The sequence below is a fragment of the Gavia stellata genome, unplaced genomic scaffold (assembly GCF_030936135.1).
Source record: "Gavia stellata isolate bGavSte3 unplaced genomic scaffold, bGavSte3.hap2 HAP2_SCAFFOLD_34, whole genome shotgun sequence".
In the NCBI taxonomy this organism is placed as follows: domain Eukaryota; kingdom Metazoa; phylum Chordata; class Aves; order Gaviiformes; family Gaviidae; genus Gavia; species Gavia stellata.
Window position 1 is genome coordinate 3,321,443 of NW_026776320.1, and position 16,680 is coordinate 3,338,122.

The following is a 16,680-nucleotide window of genomic DNA, read 5'->3' on the forward strand; positions in this document are numbered from 1 at the left end:
GAAGGTTGATGTTGTGAACGTAGGGCAGCGATTTAACCACTTACTTCCATTGGTAAATTCGTATTTCTAGCAGAAATTCTTTTATTTCCTACAGTTAGGGAAAAAAATCCTCCCACCTGATACTCGTTACATAGGTAGTATAACTGAAAAAAATTTGCATCCTCCTGTTCATAAAGCTACTGTGAAAACTCAGTTCAGTTAACAGCACTTCTCAAATGCAATTTTTGTACACTTACGATATGTATTTACAGTGGAATTCCTCTCGGAAAAGTGTGCAAGGTAAATATGCAGTAGAAGGCAACAGTGCTTTAATGAAGAGGAAAAGTTAATGTCTGGGGGAAGGAAAAGTGTGTAGGAAGAGGGGAGTCCCTGTGGTTCTTAGGTGCCGCTCAGAGCTTCGGTGAATACCTTCTCCATCTTCTGCTGTGTGGATGCTATTATCCCTGAATTCATGGGTTGTATGGATTTCCTGTCTTGTGACAGATGGGTGAAGGCAGCAAATTCTGTGCCTGAGCCTTAGTCCCTGTGCATACAGGTGTTGTAAATACTCTGGTTTTCTAAAACAATCAAAATATGATCATATAGAAAGGTTAAATTTGATTAATAAATAAAATAATAAAATACAAAGGCATAAGTTAGGATTGTTCAGTTAGAAACAATAACCATAGGAACCTCACCAGGGAGTCACTGTTCCATACCAAGGAACTAACAGTAACGAGATGCAATGATGAAGAATTGAATAGAAAAGTCTTGTTTGAGTCCTGTGACAATGTGACCTGATATGCACCAGTGATGCTGCTTGGAAAATTCCTTACCTTTCCCACCTTGATTCAAATATCAAGAATGCCAATCAATAAATATTAATAGAAATAACCATTGATTGTTTTAAGGATGGATATTGGTAGAATAGTATAATCCAGAGAGCGATTAATAAAAATTAAATTATATATATTCTGTATGAAGGTAACTAGGTATGAATTATCTGTGATTTAATCATAAACTAACTGTTGAACAATGTAGCATTGTGAATAGGTAGGATTTGCTTGTCAAGAGAATGGTAAGTTATAGGCCTGATCAGTAAACCGAGGAAAACTTAGGAAGATTCAAGAATGGAATTTTACAACCAAGCTCAGCATGCACAAAGATTGGGTTCAACTAAAGGACACCATGAGGAAGACTATGGACGACCACCAGAGGACGTCAGACGACGACCTGTGTACCTGAAGGTGCATGCGTCACGAGCATTTACATATATTAATGAGTTATCGGAAACGGTATGAGTATGTTAATTGTTTATTGGAAATGTGATGAATATGTATACTTTGATTGTAAATAACTTTTGTAGCAGAGAAACTAAGCACGCACACGAGGTGGAGTGATCCCCTGTGCGTCCAGCGCTGCAATAAAGAAGTGTCTGCTCACCTACATACATTGTGTAGGTGAGTTTTTATATTACAGATTTGTAACACAGGGAACAGTGAAGTTGTAAAAGAATGGGAAGGGGTGGGGGGAGCTATCGGCCTAGATCATCTCTGCCTAGAAAACCAGAAATTTTAACTAAGTCATAAGTAGGTTCTGACACAAGTTTTGTTTAAAAGAGAAGTAACTGAGCAAGCAAGACAGTAAGAATTACCTTCTTTGTAAGGTGTTGATGAAAGGTTGGGTGGAGCCAGACAAACTCCACTATTTCATCTGTTGGATAGCATTGCCCTCATCTGACCTAGGCACAGATCTCAAGTTTGGGACACGGAGAATTCGTGGTTTGATGGTCACAGTGACATCTCATTGGGCACACGGAGACTGCATGCCTCTCGGCCGGGTTAAACGAGGCCTTCTGGATGTCTGTTAAATGCCAGGAAGACTGATACTCTCCTGGCAGTGCAGAAATGAGAAGTTGCAAGCTTCTGGAAGATTGCATTGGGTTAAAGATGAGGTCACTTGCATCTTTAATGCAGCGTGGATGCGGCAGAGCGGGTGGCCTGCGTGTCCACAGACCGGCTGGAGCCTTTTTCTCTGACTGAGTGCTTACGCTCGGAGCTGAAATGAGGTGTTCTCCGGGTCCTGATGGTTCCTTATGCCCTGACACAGTGCCCCTCCAGCTCTGCCTGTGCCTGATAGCTCAGCTGAGACGGGCCATTTTGTATAGCTTTGCTACAAGAAAACACACATGTTTAATATTTTTAACATGCTTTACTGAACTTGTGATTATAAAGGCAATTTACAATAAAGCAATTAAATAAACAATAAGTTAAAACACCATACATTTATACAAAGTATTTCAAAGGGCTCAAATGACTATCAGGTTCCAACTCATTAAGACTTTAAAACAACATCAATCTTCAAAGTGTATCCACACCTATACTTAGCATTGTAACATGTTTGAAGACTCCCATCAACGATTAAGAGCACTGCACGAGACAGGCATGAATGATGTGCTTGAAGCTTCCTGGGAAATATGGGTTTTACCTCTAAATTGAATTGACTCTTTGGACAACAAATTGTAAACACTAGCAGCCTTTCTGGAGTACATGAGTGATACCCTTAGTGGGAACCAGTCTCCACGTCCCTCACTTAACACTGTAGTTTCACAAATGTTTCAGGTTAGTGCTGCCTAAAGACATACCCCACCTTTCTCCGGCCATCTGTTCCCACGCGCATCTCGTGCTACCCTTGAGCCAGTGCAAAGCACTTGTACGTTTGCTCAGTGAACCGGCCAGGGAAACTGATTGAGCTTCAAGCTAATTCAGCAAACAAACATGGCAGAGCGCTAGCTGTAATTCTCCTTGATTTCCCTGGTCATGTTCGCTGTGCAGATGTGCTGGCACCAGAAAGACATCAGCACAGGGGAGAGACACAGTGCCTGGGAGCAGGAAGACTACTTCTGTAGGCAGCAGTACTGTTAAAAACACCAGTTAAAACCATCTTGTGGAACTACAGGGTTCAGCTTTTTCATTTTGAAACAAGAAACGTGTTTTTCAAACAATTTATAATGCCGATCAAATAGTCAGGAGCAAAATAGTGGACTATCAGAATAGACAATAACTTTTTATGATCTCTCTCACCCCTCTTTCTCTCTGCCTCAGCCAGCCAGTGCCCAGGGGTGGAGTGGACTTCAGGTTTTCATCTCGAAGGGTGTATGGTGTAGAGTGCAGGGCCACCAGGCCACAAACACAAAGCAATGCTCCAATACTGTAAACGGGATCTGTTCCTCCTCTCCGAGTACGGAAAGCCCACAGGATAGTTGGTACAACAGGGGCTGCTACAGTATCTCTTCTTTATTCCTGTCTTGACGTACCCAAAGGCTTCATCATCATGAGGTTCTGTAAAATCACGTTCTTTCACGAAATAGTTTTCATTAACTCCGTGCTCCACCTTCCTGCATGGAGACTCCATAGGTGACAAAAGGATGGCAGCGTTTAGATGACTTGGAGTTAAGTCCACTACGATACCAGAGTCACTGAACCTTCCAGGAGAAAATTCACCCAGTTCCTTCAGTGAAGACGGTGGGCTTAGAGGACAGGCATCTTGAGCTCTGAAGATGTTTTGAATGAGCTGCTCCACATCTAGGCTAGATGCCACCACGTCAGTCTGGATGGCCTGTTCCACCATCACGTTGCTGACTTTCTCCTCCTCCTGGAAAGAAGTTAGTTTCTCATCCAGAACATTTTCAAGCATCTCTTGATTCAGAGCAGAACTGGAGGGAGCTGGATCACGCAACTCAGAGGTTATGGTGGTCAAACTGTCTTCACAGGAATCAGTCCCGTTAGCTGTGCCCTCATTAAGAAGCAGCCCACTATCTGCCACCTCCTTCAGAGCTTGGTCCTCTGTGGTGAGGCTGTCTGGCACTGTGGCACACAACACCAACGGCTTCCCCTCTGAGTCACACCTGTGCTCCAGGCACTGCTCATCTCTCACAGAGCTGCTCTGAGCCATCTCCATGCTCTGCAGCAAAGATTCCAGTTTCTTGTTTTCAATGCTAATGTCTATGAAGTATTGCTGCATTTTTTTGTCTTTCTCAGCCAAGCTGTTTTTCATGCTTTCAATAACCTGCTTGAGTTGTTTAACTTCCCTTCTTGCTTCCAAGGCGGCCAGCTCTGCCTCCACACGATGACACTCTTCCTCAACCCAGTCTTCCTTCATCCGTCCCAGCTGAGCTTTGAGTTCTTCTATTTCTGTTTCCCTGTAGCAAAATAAAAAAGTTATAAAGCTTCTGCTGACCGGTCAGTTAAAGGGTCAACATGAGGCTCCACTGCACTGGGATGGCTATGCTGCGGAGATGCTCCAAGAAAGAAGCAAGCTTTTCCATGCAGCACTTGCTGCTGCCTTGAACGGAGCTGGCAGAGATGTAAGTCGGCTGCCCAGACACGCCGGCTGATTGCTAACTAGAGTCACCGACCTCGCCACACAGCCAGCAGCCTTGTGGGCTGTGCTCTGATCCTGGACATTCTGAGGTGCAAGTGCTGGCTCTAGGTAAGGTCCAACCAGTGCAGCGCTTAACATCTCACCTACTGCCTCACCCTGGAGGAAATGGAAAGCTGGAGGCTGGAAAGCTGCCCGGCAGAAAAGGACCTGGGGCTGTTGATTGACAGCCGGCTGAAGATGAGCCAGCAATGTGCCCAGGTTGCCAAGGTGTCCAACAGCATCCTGGCCTGTATCAGAAATAGTGTGGCCAGCAAGAGCAGGGAGGTGATCGTGCCTCTGTACTCGGCGCTGGTGAGGCCGCACCTCGAATGCTGTGTTCGGTTTTGGGCCCCTCACTACAAGAAAGACATTGAGGTGCTGGAGCGTGTCCAGAGAAGGGCGACGAAGCTGGTGAGGGGTCTGGAGCACAAGTCTGATGAGGAGCAGCTGAGGGAACTGGGGATGTTCAGTCTGGAGAAGAGGAGGCTGTGGGGAGACCTCATCACTCTCTACAGCTACCTGAAAGGGGGTTGCGGAGAGGTGGGTGTTGGTCTCTTCTCCCAGGTGACTAGTGACAGGACTAGAGGAAATGGCCTCAAGTTGTGCCAGGGGAGGTTCAGGTTGGATATTAGGAAAAACTTCTATACTGAGAAAGTGGTGAAGCATTGGGACAGGCTGCCCAGGGCGGTGGTGGAGTCACCATCGCTGGAGGTGTTCAAGGAATGTGTGGACGTGGCATTGTGGGACATGGTTTAGTGGGCATGGTGGTGTGGGGTTGATGGTTTGCCTAGCTGATCTCACAGGTCATTTCCAACCTTAATGATTCTGTGATTCTGTGAAATGAGGAACTGCTGCCTGGATGCGTCCCCTGTGCCTGCCAGCAGCTCGTCACGTACAGCCAGAGCCAACACTGGCCTCAGACAGCAGGAAGGCTCGGGGCTGCAGGCATCTGGCTTGCTTTGCACCCACCCAGCCCAGCGTGGAGCCAGAGGCTGCTGCCTTGACTTGCAAGCAAGTGGGGAGAGGGGGCCCTTACTGAGATCCAGCCCTCCCAGATGCAGAGGTCGGGCTATCCCGAGCTGGTCCAAGGGGTCCCTGGGACTCTGCCTTGGGGCTCCACTCAAACACCCCTTTGTGCCCGCCTGGGCTGTGTGTGCTGGAGAGCCAGCTCTCAGAGCGCAGCTTTAGTAAACGAGATGACAGAGATGACGTCTGTTGCTGTGGAATGCACATTGCCGCTTTTTTGCTCAGCATCCATACAAAGGGCTCTTGCGAAAAATTCAGTATCTAAGTGACAAAACCACAAGTGGGCACACTGGTTGGTGTAAGAGCTTTTCTTTCATTAGGGGAGAAGGGGGACAGCTGTAGTCATCTTTCACTGAATCAAGCAGAACAGGAGACTAAGGTAATAACATGCTTGCAAGTCGAAACTCTTATGTAGAAAAGGTCTCAATGCTAAATCAGACTGGTAAAAAATGACCCTTTAAAAACATTCTGCTAGGGAAGTTCAGAAAAGGGAAAAGAGGCAGCCATATTCATAACTAAACTGCATGGTACGTATTCACGGAGCACGCTATGAAACCTGAAATACCTGAAACGAACCTAATCAGATTGATCATATTTCAAATTTCTTAATGAAGACTTTATGTGGTCCAGAAATGAGTAAAAACATTCAGGATTCCCACCCCTAATTGCTCCTGAATTAGTCTTTCTAATTCTGATTTCTGAAGTGAAATATACCTTTCTTTAAGCTTGCTCTCAGATTCCTTCAGCTTTGTTTTCAAATGCCGCACTGTAAGTTCCTTCTGCTGCAGAGGAGTCAAGCACTGCTCTGGATTTTCTGGCTTCATGCTGTGATTGTCACCACAAGAAATGGTGACAAGAAAAAAAAAAATCAAACCATCACATAACATCACTCCTACAGTTCTTAAGTCCTGGCAAAAAGAAAAGCATCCCATACACTAATACAAAGCTTGACTCATTTGGGGCTCCTCACCGTCTGCACAAGTGACTCCCTCCGGCAAATCAAAGTACTTGAGGAAATGGCTGATTTGTGGCTCTAGTGCAAAATTTGGTATTTGTTATTCTTGTCTTCAGTGCAGGGAGACACTTAACTTTAAAACACCCAGCCAACCCCTCACCCTAAACAGGTGGTGTGCCCAAGGGCAGGCAGCCGGGCCACCGGCAAAGGCACCCAGCTGCAGACACGGTCAGGTGAGGTAGTGTAGGGACTGCGTTCAGCTCCACATGTGAGGTAGGAAGCTGAGCACCCTGAAACCTAGATTCATCCTGTCTGGCTTTAGGTGCATATCTGACATGCTTGGCTGTTGAGTCGCCTGAGAGAGAGAGAGAGAGAGAGAGAGGGCAACAGCAGCAGCGTGGTAGCAATTTCTTCTCTGCAATACGTGTTGCATGCTCTGACAGGTATCTGTTTTCTTTCCTGTACGGGAAACTGCACAGAGAGGTGCCTAAGGCTGGGCAGGGTGAATTTTCACCTGAGTGTATCATATTTTCTATACTACCCCATCCAAGACTCTCCAAAGCGAAAGGACCCTTATACAAAAGAACCAGTAAATCCACATGGGAATTGATGCCATGAAACCACATGAAGGAGCCTGCCTTGGGGTGAAAACCAACTATAACGGGCTTTGACTAAAAGTAACCTTGAATTTTACAGTGCTGAAACAATAAAGCTTTTACAGGGGATGGAGCACCCTGTTGACTGGCGAGCCACCAATATGAGGAGTCACACCTATGCTGAGGAGCAAGTTGACCTGCACGGCAACCCAGACAGCCAATGCCACATTACCGTGCAGAGACCGTAAGTCAGCGTGCTGAACACTGGCATGCTGAAATAAAGACTTGCCTCATCACTGAGCTGCTGTCGCTTCCTTTGCATGAGCCTGGCTTGCTCCTGCTGGCTGAAGAAGCCCCGTAATTCTGGCGGACGTTAGCAGGACTCAGCTGGCTTTTGCCCAGTCTTGACAAAGGGTCCTTTTCACAAGAAGCAGGTGGGCTGGCTCTGGACTTGTAGGATAAGGATCCATTATTCTGACCATAAGGGCCACGACTGCACGGGAAGCAACACGGTTAAGGCATATTGGATTATCCTCATCACGCAACCCATTATGTGTCTTATTTTACACACAAAGTTGTCTAAACACTAAAACAGACAGGTAACTGTGAGTGGCCGTGAAGAAAGTCAGTCCCAAAGTCATCAGCCACTGCACGTTCTTTCACTGACTGTGGGGCACTCAGTCTGAATTACGTGATCTAGGAAAACCTCAGCCATTTTCACATTTCTCAGTGGATAGCACAATTCCTAGTGACTCCATCAGATCATCCACGTTCCCTGAACCTCTGACTCCATTAAGTAATGAGAGAACTGCAGCCTGGATTAGTGCCAAAAGAACCACACTTCAGCCTTTCCCAGCCAGGTCTGCATAGAGATGCCTGTCCACGGAGGTTTGCTGTAAGACTGCTTTCAAGCTCCTCAGCAAGCGGCCTGAAGGATCACAGCGTGCAGTGAAAACAGATTTTGGTTGAGCCACTGTTCTTTCCTGCCTTTGGCATACCGGCTGCTTCAGCTGCCATTGTCAGCTATTCACTTGCTTAGATATAGTTCGAAACCCACTGTGAGCAGTCTGAAAGAGTATTAAAAAAGCACAGCCTTTTCTTTCTTCCTTCCAGTTTGCCCTCATACATATCTACCTTTCTTTTCCCACTCTTTACTAAATAATCGGACTGTCAACTGTGTGCTTGACAGCAATTGGTATCTGCATTGCCTGACAGCTGCCAAAGGGCTGGGGTGCTCTGAGGACAGCTTCTCGAGGGGCATTCCTCACTTGCTTTGCCTTCTGCACTACTACGCTGCTAACTTCGTCCTCTCATGCCAGTTGTTCTTCTAAACTGTAACGGAAGGGCTGGTTTCAAAAAAATATGGTAAAAGGCAAATCCAGACAGCAAAAGAGAAACCTTAAGCATAAAAATTGAAATACCACAGAATTATGAAGCAAGCTCTCTTCTCAAAATCATCTGACTTGGTTTCCTCCCTTCTCCGAAAATGGAACCGTTTATAAGGAACAGGTGGTTGAGTGGCTGCCGCAGAGCTTCATCGCACTGCTGCCGTTTGGGTCATTTTATAACCATTTCACAATGAAGTGCAGGACTGTGGCTTGTGACAACGTGGAAACGTTTCACAGCGACTTAAGCCAAACAGTTAAAAGAGAACATATTGCAAAGGAGACATCTCTTTCCACTCGGTACAGTACAGCATCAACTCTTGTGTGAGGCAGAATTTGCCCAGACTGTGCATAACACAGCCACGCATTTGAAGGAGCATTCTTACAGAGGACTTCTGTCCAATTAAGTAGGTCAGTATGCTCTAACGTAAAGTTACATTTAAATGCACAATAATCTATGAAATGCAAGTAAGGTGATTTTAGGGCTTCATATTATATCTAGTATTGCTTTCTCCCCCAGCCAGTACCTTTACTTATTAGGTTTAACCTAGAGAGCACTTCAGTAACATTTATTTTTCCAACAGTCTCATGGCACAGACAGGAAACTGCTCATTAAGCATCATTCTGCCAACCTCTGTACACTGGGGCAAGCTGTGACCTTGGAGACGTGTGTGCCTTAAGCACAGGGCTATCCCACTGCCAGTCCCAGCCTGCCTGCCAGCTCTTCCACAAAGGGCAGGAAACCAGTCCTGTCAGTTTGAACTCTTTGGTTTTGGTCTCCAAACACAGCATTTGTATTTTTTTTCTTCTTTCTCATATCACAGTTCTCATCAACATAAGTACTGCCCGAGAGCACAGCATCACCCAAATTGTTTTAAAACTCACAATACTGCTATTGTCTGTATTAGCTGCAAGACCTTACAGAGTAGTCTACCTCTGCACTAGTGACACCTGCACTATTCACAAAAGATTGCTTTGCTTACTTGAGAGAAAAAGAAGATCTTTTGCTTCCAGCAGCAGACACATGGACTTCAGGCGCTGAAATACCGCCCATGCTGCTTGAAGAGCTGAAATCGGCTTCACTCCCTGGCAAGAAAAAGGGAAGAGTAAAAACATGATGATAACTCAAAGTTTGTTTTCAAATTAACAATGAATCACAAGCATCCTTCCTTTGTCCGTCCTGAGTGAATTTTAGAAGTCGCATGAATTTTCAAACATCCCTGAGGACAAGCGCTGGGCTTGTTCCAGATTTTCAACGTGTCTTCAGAACCGGCACTTCAACAAGAGCAGAAAAAACATTTGAACACAAAACCCTCATGCTACAGAAGCCATTGTAGGACGCGGCCAGGAACATTTGTTGTGACAACCTGTTCGCTTTCTCACAGCCATCAGGACGTGAATGAGGCTGCTCACGTGGCTCCGTCAGAAGCCCAGTGATTCGGAACACACAATTGTGATGTCAAATGAGAACCAAAAATAGAGCGAAGGCATCTAAAACACAACCTCCCCAGGATTTAGATATCTAGGTACATAAATGCAAGTAAAATCCCAGTGTTTAAAGGGGCCAAATGTTCAAAATGCCACCACTATCTCTCTGCAAAGACCTGCTGAGGTCTTTATGGTCGAGCTTCCACTTTTGAGCCCAGTAACCACCACTTACCCCATGCTCTTATACCACAGTGGAATCAAATAAGTGAGATTTGCATGACTAAGATAAAGACATTCGCTTCGCTTTCTATGCCTACACATAAATAGAGATACATAAACAGAAGGAACATATAGACATATGCACTCAATACTGCTCAAAAAGTGTTAAAAGGAATCACTCTGAGGGAAACAAATACTTTTAGGGAAGTAATTTGGCCACCAAAGAACAAAGTTCAGTGAACACTGAAACTGTTTATGATTTGAAGTCAAACATGGCCAGAAAATGGAAAACCAGAGTTTTCTATTTTCTGTCTGAAATGATGCTTTCATTTTGAAAACTGTCAAATTTCTTTCTTCTTTTAAAAAGGGGTGAAAACATTAAAAAATCTCCCCAGTCATTCTAAAGATTTTAGGTTGAGTATCATCTCTGTTCAGTCTGAAACACAGGTTTTCTTTAATGCATTGATTTGGCAGCAAAGCCCCAAATCAGTTATTCCCATAGCTCCACTTTGAACATAACAGGGTGTCAGACAAAAAAAGAAATAGGGGATGTAAAGGAAAAGAGAACAGGGAATAATCTACCAATTCCTGAGTAAACATTGCTCAGAAAACAGTTCCAATCCCAGGATTCTCATTAAAAAGGCGTTAATAACCTGCAGGAATCCCAAAAAAGGTCAACAAAAATGGTAACACGATTACAGGGCACTGTTTAGGAAGGGAGATGATGGGAACTTGTGTGTTCTAAGATAAAAAGAAATACTGGCAACACAGGGAGGAGGAACACAGCTGGAAAACTGTAGAGAAACTGTAGAAAAAACCAGGTAACAGCAACACAGGATTCTGGCTGCAATGCATGTTATTTCATGAAAAATGACTTCAAATAAAATCTGATGGTTGGTGGGAGTTGTGCATAGTAAAATGTAGCTGGAGTAGGTTCAGAATACTTTAACCAGGGAATCAGAAAGCTATTTTAAACGTTGGCATAAATAATAAAGATTGTAATTTAAAAGCAGAGCACAAAAAAAATATCTCCCAAGGGAAGATTCATAACGGCCTCTTTCATATGCACAGTATTTCTTTCTGTGGAGGTGAAACGAGCTAAAAGTCACAGAAAACAGTCAGAAAGAGCAGAAAATTTGCTGCAGTAAATACCCAAATTGCAAAGCATGTTCTAGCTTGACCTCACGCCTATTTAAAACAAATACTTAAGAGCGTGCAGTGTGTGTAGCATCGGCTTCTCTTTTTTGACTCATCTTCCAGACTGCTTGAATATACAAAAAGGAATTTTTTTGACTAAAGATCACAGCTATTGCCATCTTCCATACCTGCCTCAACTCTGACCTTGAAACCCCAGGGCCCTTCTTACGCCAGAACTCAGCCATCTTTTCCAGATGCAGGAGCACGTCCCCACAATCACCACGAGACCTGCATCTCTGCCAAAAGGCATGTGGAGCTAAAAGATGAATTGGCTGGCATGGGTCTCACCCTGTCCAGCAGCCCGGCGGCTCAGGCGCTCCCTGCAAAAGTCCCATCTCTGCATCCCCTACTCACTCAGCTTTGCAGTCAGAGCCGTGGCTTTCTCATGGACCAAGCGCAAGGCTATGCTCGAGGTGGCAGGCATCCTGAGGCGAGAACCTCCCTTTAACGGTGGGCATCCCACTCTCTGTAAATCTGGAGCAGTATCGAGACAATTAACGGGCCAGAGAGAGAGAGAGAGAGAAAGGAGTTATGGTGTGCCTGCTGGGAACTCGGCTTCAAACCCTCAACAAAACAGTTACTAAATTCTACGAAGGGGAACAGCTTCCCTGGGAGCAGACTCCCCACATCACCTCAGTCTACCCAGCAGACTGCTATTAGGGCGCCCTTCTTCTCTGTCCTCAAGTCCATCCTCCATACACATCTAAACAGAATTTTCTTTTCCCTTTACTGAACTAAGTAACAGGCATCTCCTTTTTTTTTTTTTTTTTTTCTCCTTCTGTGAGGAAGGAGATAAGTACCTAACTGCAGAAGATTTGTGCCTGACACCCTGAATTGCAGGTGGCCTGTGCCACCAGCCCAGGGCTGAGCAGTTCATTATTTAGGACAGATGGGACTCAGGCTTTTGCCTTTTACTTGCCCATTCCTCCTTTGTAACTTGCTGACTTCTTTTTTGCATCCTCCATTTTCGCTGTGACGTCTGGGCGCTTGCTACAGCCTAAGAGTCTTCTGAACAAAAGGAGAGACCTGTCTTGAGAGGCCACAGCCCAACCACTAATTGTCTACATCTCCACTAAGCAACGGCAACCATCATTTTTTAGAAGGGGGTGGCTCATAAAATTTGCGACACAGAATTAAAAGATCACTTTTCTAGGCCACTTGAATTCAACAGAAACTTGTAGATTTGCATTCAAACATACAAAACACTTCAAAGCCAAAACTGTAAGTGCTACTTAGCTTATTCTCCTTTGAAAGAAATGCTTGGCTATTTGAACATGTTTTCCACATCCATTCAACTAAATTTGTTTAAATTCAAACTTTAAATCGAAGAACTCTAAAAATCCAAAATAAAAAAAATAGCGCTATGCTAATAATTTTTATCTAACACTTAAAGCATCTTTTGCTTAAAATATTTATATTCCGATTACATTCCAGAATTATCTCTCGGATGTTACGGAGCACCTTTTTCACTTCAGTGCAATTTAGTTAGCTTATGTTCTAAAAATACTTCATGCCTGCTGACTAACAAAATTCATGGTGCGAAATGAGATACAGAAATTTCCCTGTGCAATGCTAGGCGCCTTGGGCAGCGGTCCTCAGAAACAGGACAAACAGAGAGTGCCTAAGCTTATCAGGGATGAACAGAAGAGGAAAAGGCATCTAATTAGACCTACTTGAAAGATCCAAGCGTGATCTTCAAACACCAACTTTCTTCGGCAGCTGAATGTCCAAGACTGACTTTCCTTTCTGTTAAACAAAAAAACCCCAAAAACCCTAAACAAACAAAAAAGGAGAGATAAAAGAGACAGAGACTGTACTTGGCTTCCATAAGGGCTAACAGCAGAGCTGTCAGAGACCTGATGAGGACCACAGGAGACTGGGGTGTGATTCATCTGACTAAACATGAATGTCTCTAACGTAGACACCCGCGTCTGAGCCAACATCGGTCCCATTTTTAGACAACGGAGAGTTACTCAGTAGAACCAGTGAGTTCAAGGCACTGCTTACCTTATCCTAAAGCAAATGCTTACATATTTGGGCAGAAAGACCGCGCACTAGAGTCACTGATTTTATTTGTTATATCTCCTTTAAAACAAAATAGGACCTCAGTCCACTTCTGCAGGCGGAGACAATTACAGCTACATTACAGATACACAGCTGAGGTCAGACAAATGACAGTCCATCTCTGCTCTATCCAATTTGGCTCAAGACCGTGAATTTACATCTCCCTCTCCTCCCAAACAGCTCCCGTAACCCCCAGAAGAAGGGAAATGGCAGATTCACCTCTTAAAGCTGTTCCACTTAGGAAGTGGAAAGAGAGCCAGTCCCCACCCACAGCCCACAGCTCCTGAAGGTCATCTAAGGAGACCTGGAGATTCAAATGTCTCCTCTTCTAAATCACAAACACGGAGGGGTTTATGCCAGACAGAGGAGCTCCAGCGGGATCTACTGGCTGTGCCGGGTCCGTTGAGCCAACTGGGAGGGACCACTCACAAACTGCCACCGGAACCCAAACGTTCTGAAGCGTGCGGGGGAGGGCGGGGCTATGCAAATGACGGACCCCCAACAGCCGCATCCACCCCCCACCACCCACCAGACTTCACAGCGCTGGTGCCTTCCAGACCTCACAGCTCCAACTGCTACAGCACACCACACCTTCCCAGGGTGACGCCCCTCCACGCCCAACTCCAGGACGCAAGCTTTGAGGATAGCACGGGCTTGAACCCGGACACGGCGTCCTCGCTCCTGGAGGGCGAGATGTGCATGTTCATCTCCCTCTGAAAGAGGAAAAAATAACATTAGAAAACCTCAACCCAACACGACAAGAGCTTTAACTCATTTAAAGCAGACACAGAAGATGTTTCTATGAACTTCTGATCCTAGTATTTAGGAACAAAAATGCAGGCTTTAGACAAGTATGATTAATTGAAGGAAATCACGCCAGATAACCTCAATGCCACTTTAAAGACGATTTCATATTGAAGCAAGCTGGGAGGGGATTTTGTCAGCCAGGAATCCATCAGCAAGCACTTCAATCTTTAAGGGAACTGATTTTTGGAACACTGAAGGGATATTTTTAATGATAAAACCATTTACTCCAAGCAGGAGAAGATCATCCACTGTACACTCGCACTCTGCTATTCACACACCCCTCCCTCCCCGCCCTTTTTTTTTATTAATTAAAAACAAGTGCCACTAAGCAGTATTTCCGATGGAAGGCAAATGTGGGTAAGCCTTCCAGAAATACAGGCAGTTCAAAGCAATTGTCCTGTCCCACAGAGAGCATCCCAAAGGAAGACTGAGCTCCCCAACACGCCTTGCACAACTGCAACCCCTCCCCAGGAAGCCCAAAGAGAAACATGATGCTTTTGAAAAATCCCAGTCCTCCGCACTTGATGGTGTCAGAGCAAAAGTCTGGACAAGAACAAGAGCCCCACTTGAGGCTCAACAAAGCTGTATTTGATGCACAGTCTGGGAAAACCAGAGCCAGCAGATAACTCAGAGCTTTTACAGAAGGCCTCAGACCTCCCAGCATCAGCGCTGACAGCAGCTTCCATACGCCAAGCAGTGGGATGGAGAAACAGCTGGTCACGAGCAATGGGTCCTTCCCAAGGTCTCCAGGCAGCCTGCACCATAGAGGGTTGCTTAAGCAAGCCGTTTGTAAGAGACAAGGTCTAGGAGGAGGCTCTTCCATAAACGGCATTCTCAAGCCGAGATCCTCGAGAACACGACCTTGCTGCTCGCTCTCTTCCCCTACAGAGCCTGAAGGAGCTGCCCAACGGCTCAGGCAATCTCCATTTTCAAGAGAGGCAGAGTCCAGCAGTATGTAAGGCTGCCAGATCCAGAGACATCTCCTGTATGGATCCTTCCCCTGACATACAGGCCCATGCTGGCCAGTCTGGTATTCATGACTGGAGCTGAAGTGCTCTGGAAGGTCTGCACACACTGGCCACTGAAAAGCTCTGCTCAGTGCTACCAGATGATTTCTAGTCAAATTCAGCAACAGAAAGACAACCGGGGAGAGGCCACAGTCCCACGTGCAAAGGGAGCAGAGAACAAAACAAAAGATACCGGGGGCAATTCTGGAAGCAGCACTGGCCGTCTGGCAGACGCATTTTTACCCTCACCTGGTTCAGGTTTTGGGGGGAAGATCTCCGAACCAAAGTCTTCTTTAAGCAACTCCAGCGGGTGGAGAGGAAGGCAGTCGGGAATGGGGACGAGTTAGCCGTGTCACAGGGAGAAGAACTGCAGGAATAGAATGACAAGCATTAGAACCACAAACAGCCAGGGAAATCGAACTAGAGCAGTCTTCAGCCTCAGAAAGACAAAAAGAATGGAGAGGAGGAGGCAAGTCAGGAGGCAGGCAGGGAGATTTCCCGTTTTGAGTTGTACGTAGAGGATCTTCAAACAAATCCTTTGTCTCCATTTTCACAAAAATTATGATCTCGAGCAGGTGGGGCGAGGAAGCAAGGACTGAGTTCAGCAGGCTGGATCAAAGCAGTCAGGGAACTTCTTTCAGAATTCAGAAAGAACTCACCCATGAAACTGAAGCCCTCTCTCAGAGCAAGAACTTCCGACATCATCTACCTCTGACTTAGCAGGTTTGTTACTGAGCTACAGAAAACATTTCCCCAAAGAACTGGAGTCAGGCAGCTGCGCAGCTATAGCCTAACGGGTTTGACATCAGTAGTATGCAAGGCTCTGGAGCATTTGAAAAGGAATTAATCAACACCATCAAACTAAGCAGGATAAAAGACACCCCTGGGCAACCAAAATAACGCCAGCATCCCAGCCCCTCTAGCACATCTCTGAAACTCTCCCAGCATCCTCTGGGTGCTGGTGATTACTCAAATCGTGTTGTACATGAACACTCCAAGATGAGAAGAACCCTGCGTCAAACCCCATTTGGGGTGCCCCCATTTGGCTGGGACACCTCATGCACAGGAATAAATAGTTACCCTTGTATTTCTATACTTTGTGTCCCAGCATCGCTCCTCGGTTGGCATGGGCCACTTGCCAATTTTCTCAACAGCCCTACAGAGGAGAGTTTTGCTTGCCTGAAGGAAACTCTGCAATTGGGTTCACTGTGATCACACAAAAAAGTGCTAACCAGAATTATGTGTTTCTTTTCTTCTTAGCCTTTTATGACTTTCTCTAGCAGTTTCACTTCAAATAAAAGTAAGAAAAGAAAAGCATAGGGGGAAAATGAGGCAATTATTTAAAAATTCAGTCAAGATGAAATGAATACTAAAATCATTGATGCAAGTCAACAACGGTGGCTAGCACGGCTCCACGGGCATCCCGCTCATTCTATTAAGTCGCATATTTATAAACTTCTATTAAAATCACTTTTGCCAATACCTTGAACGGCGATTCTTTAAGCAGCCTAAACCACTCATTCACAACAGTGCCCAGTATTTCTTTTTCTTTAAACCTTCATGCCATTCCTGTCAGTGTTTTCTGGCTTCAGCTG

General features: G+C 45.4%; 1 protein-coding gene across 1 annotated transcript; it reads right to left on the reverse strand.

The window, feature by feature from the left end:
- Nucleotides 1-3,026: 3,026 nt before the first annotated feature.
- On the reverse strand, nt 3,027-15,787 carry LOC132320866 (syntabulin-like). The gene is given in 10 exon segments (XM_059834491.1): nt 3,027-3,264; nt 3,266-3,633; nt 3,664-4,180; nt 6,142-6,272; nt 7,006-7,020; nt 7,264-7,471; nt 9,347-9,449; nt 9,580-9,638; nt 13,801-13,984; nt 15,745-15,787. Coding segments are annotated over 10 exon segments (1,866 nt in total).
- Nucleotides 15,788-16,680: the final 893 nt, after the last annotated feature.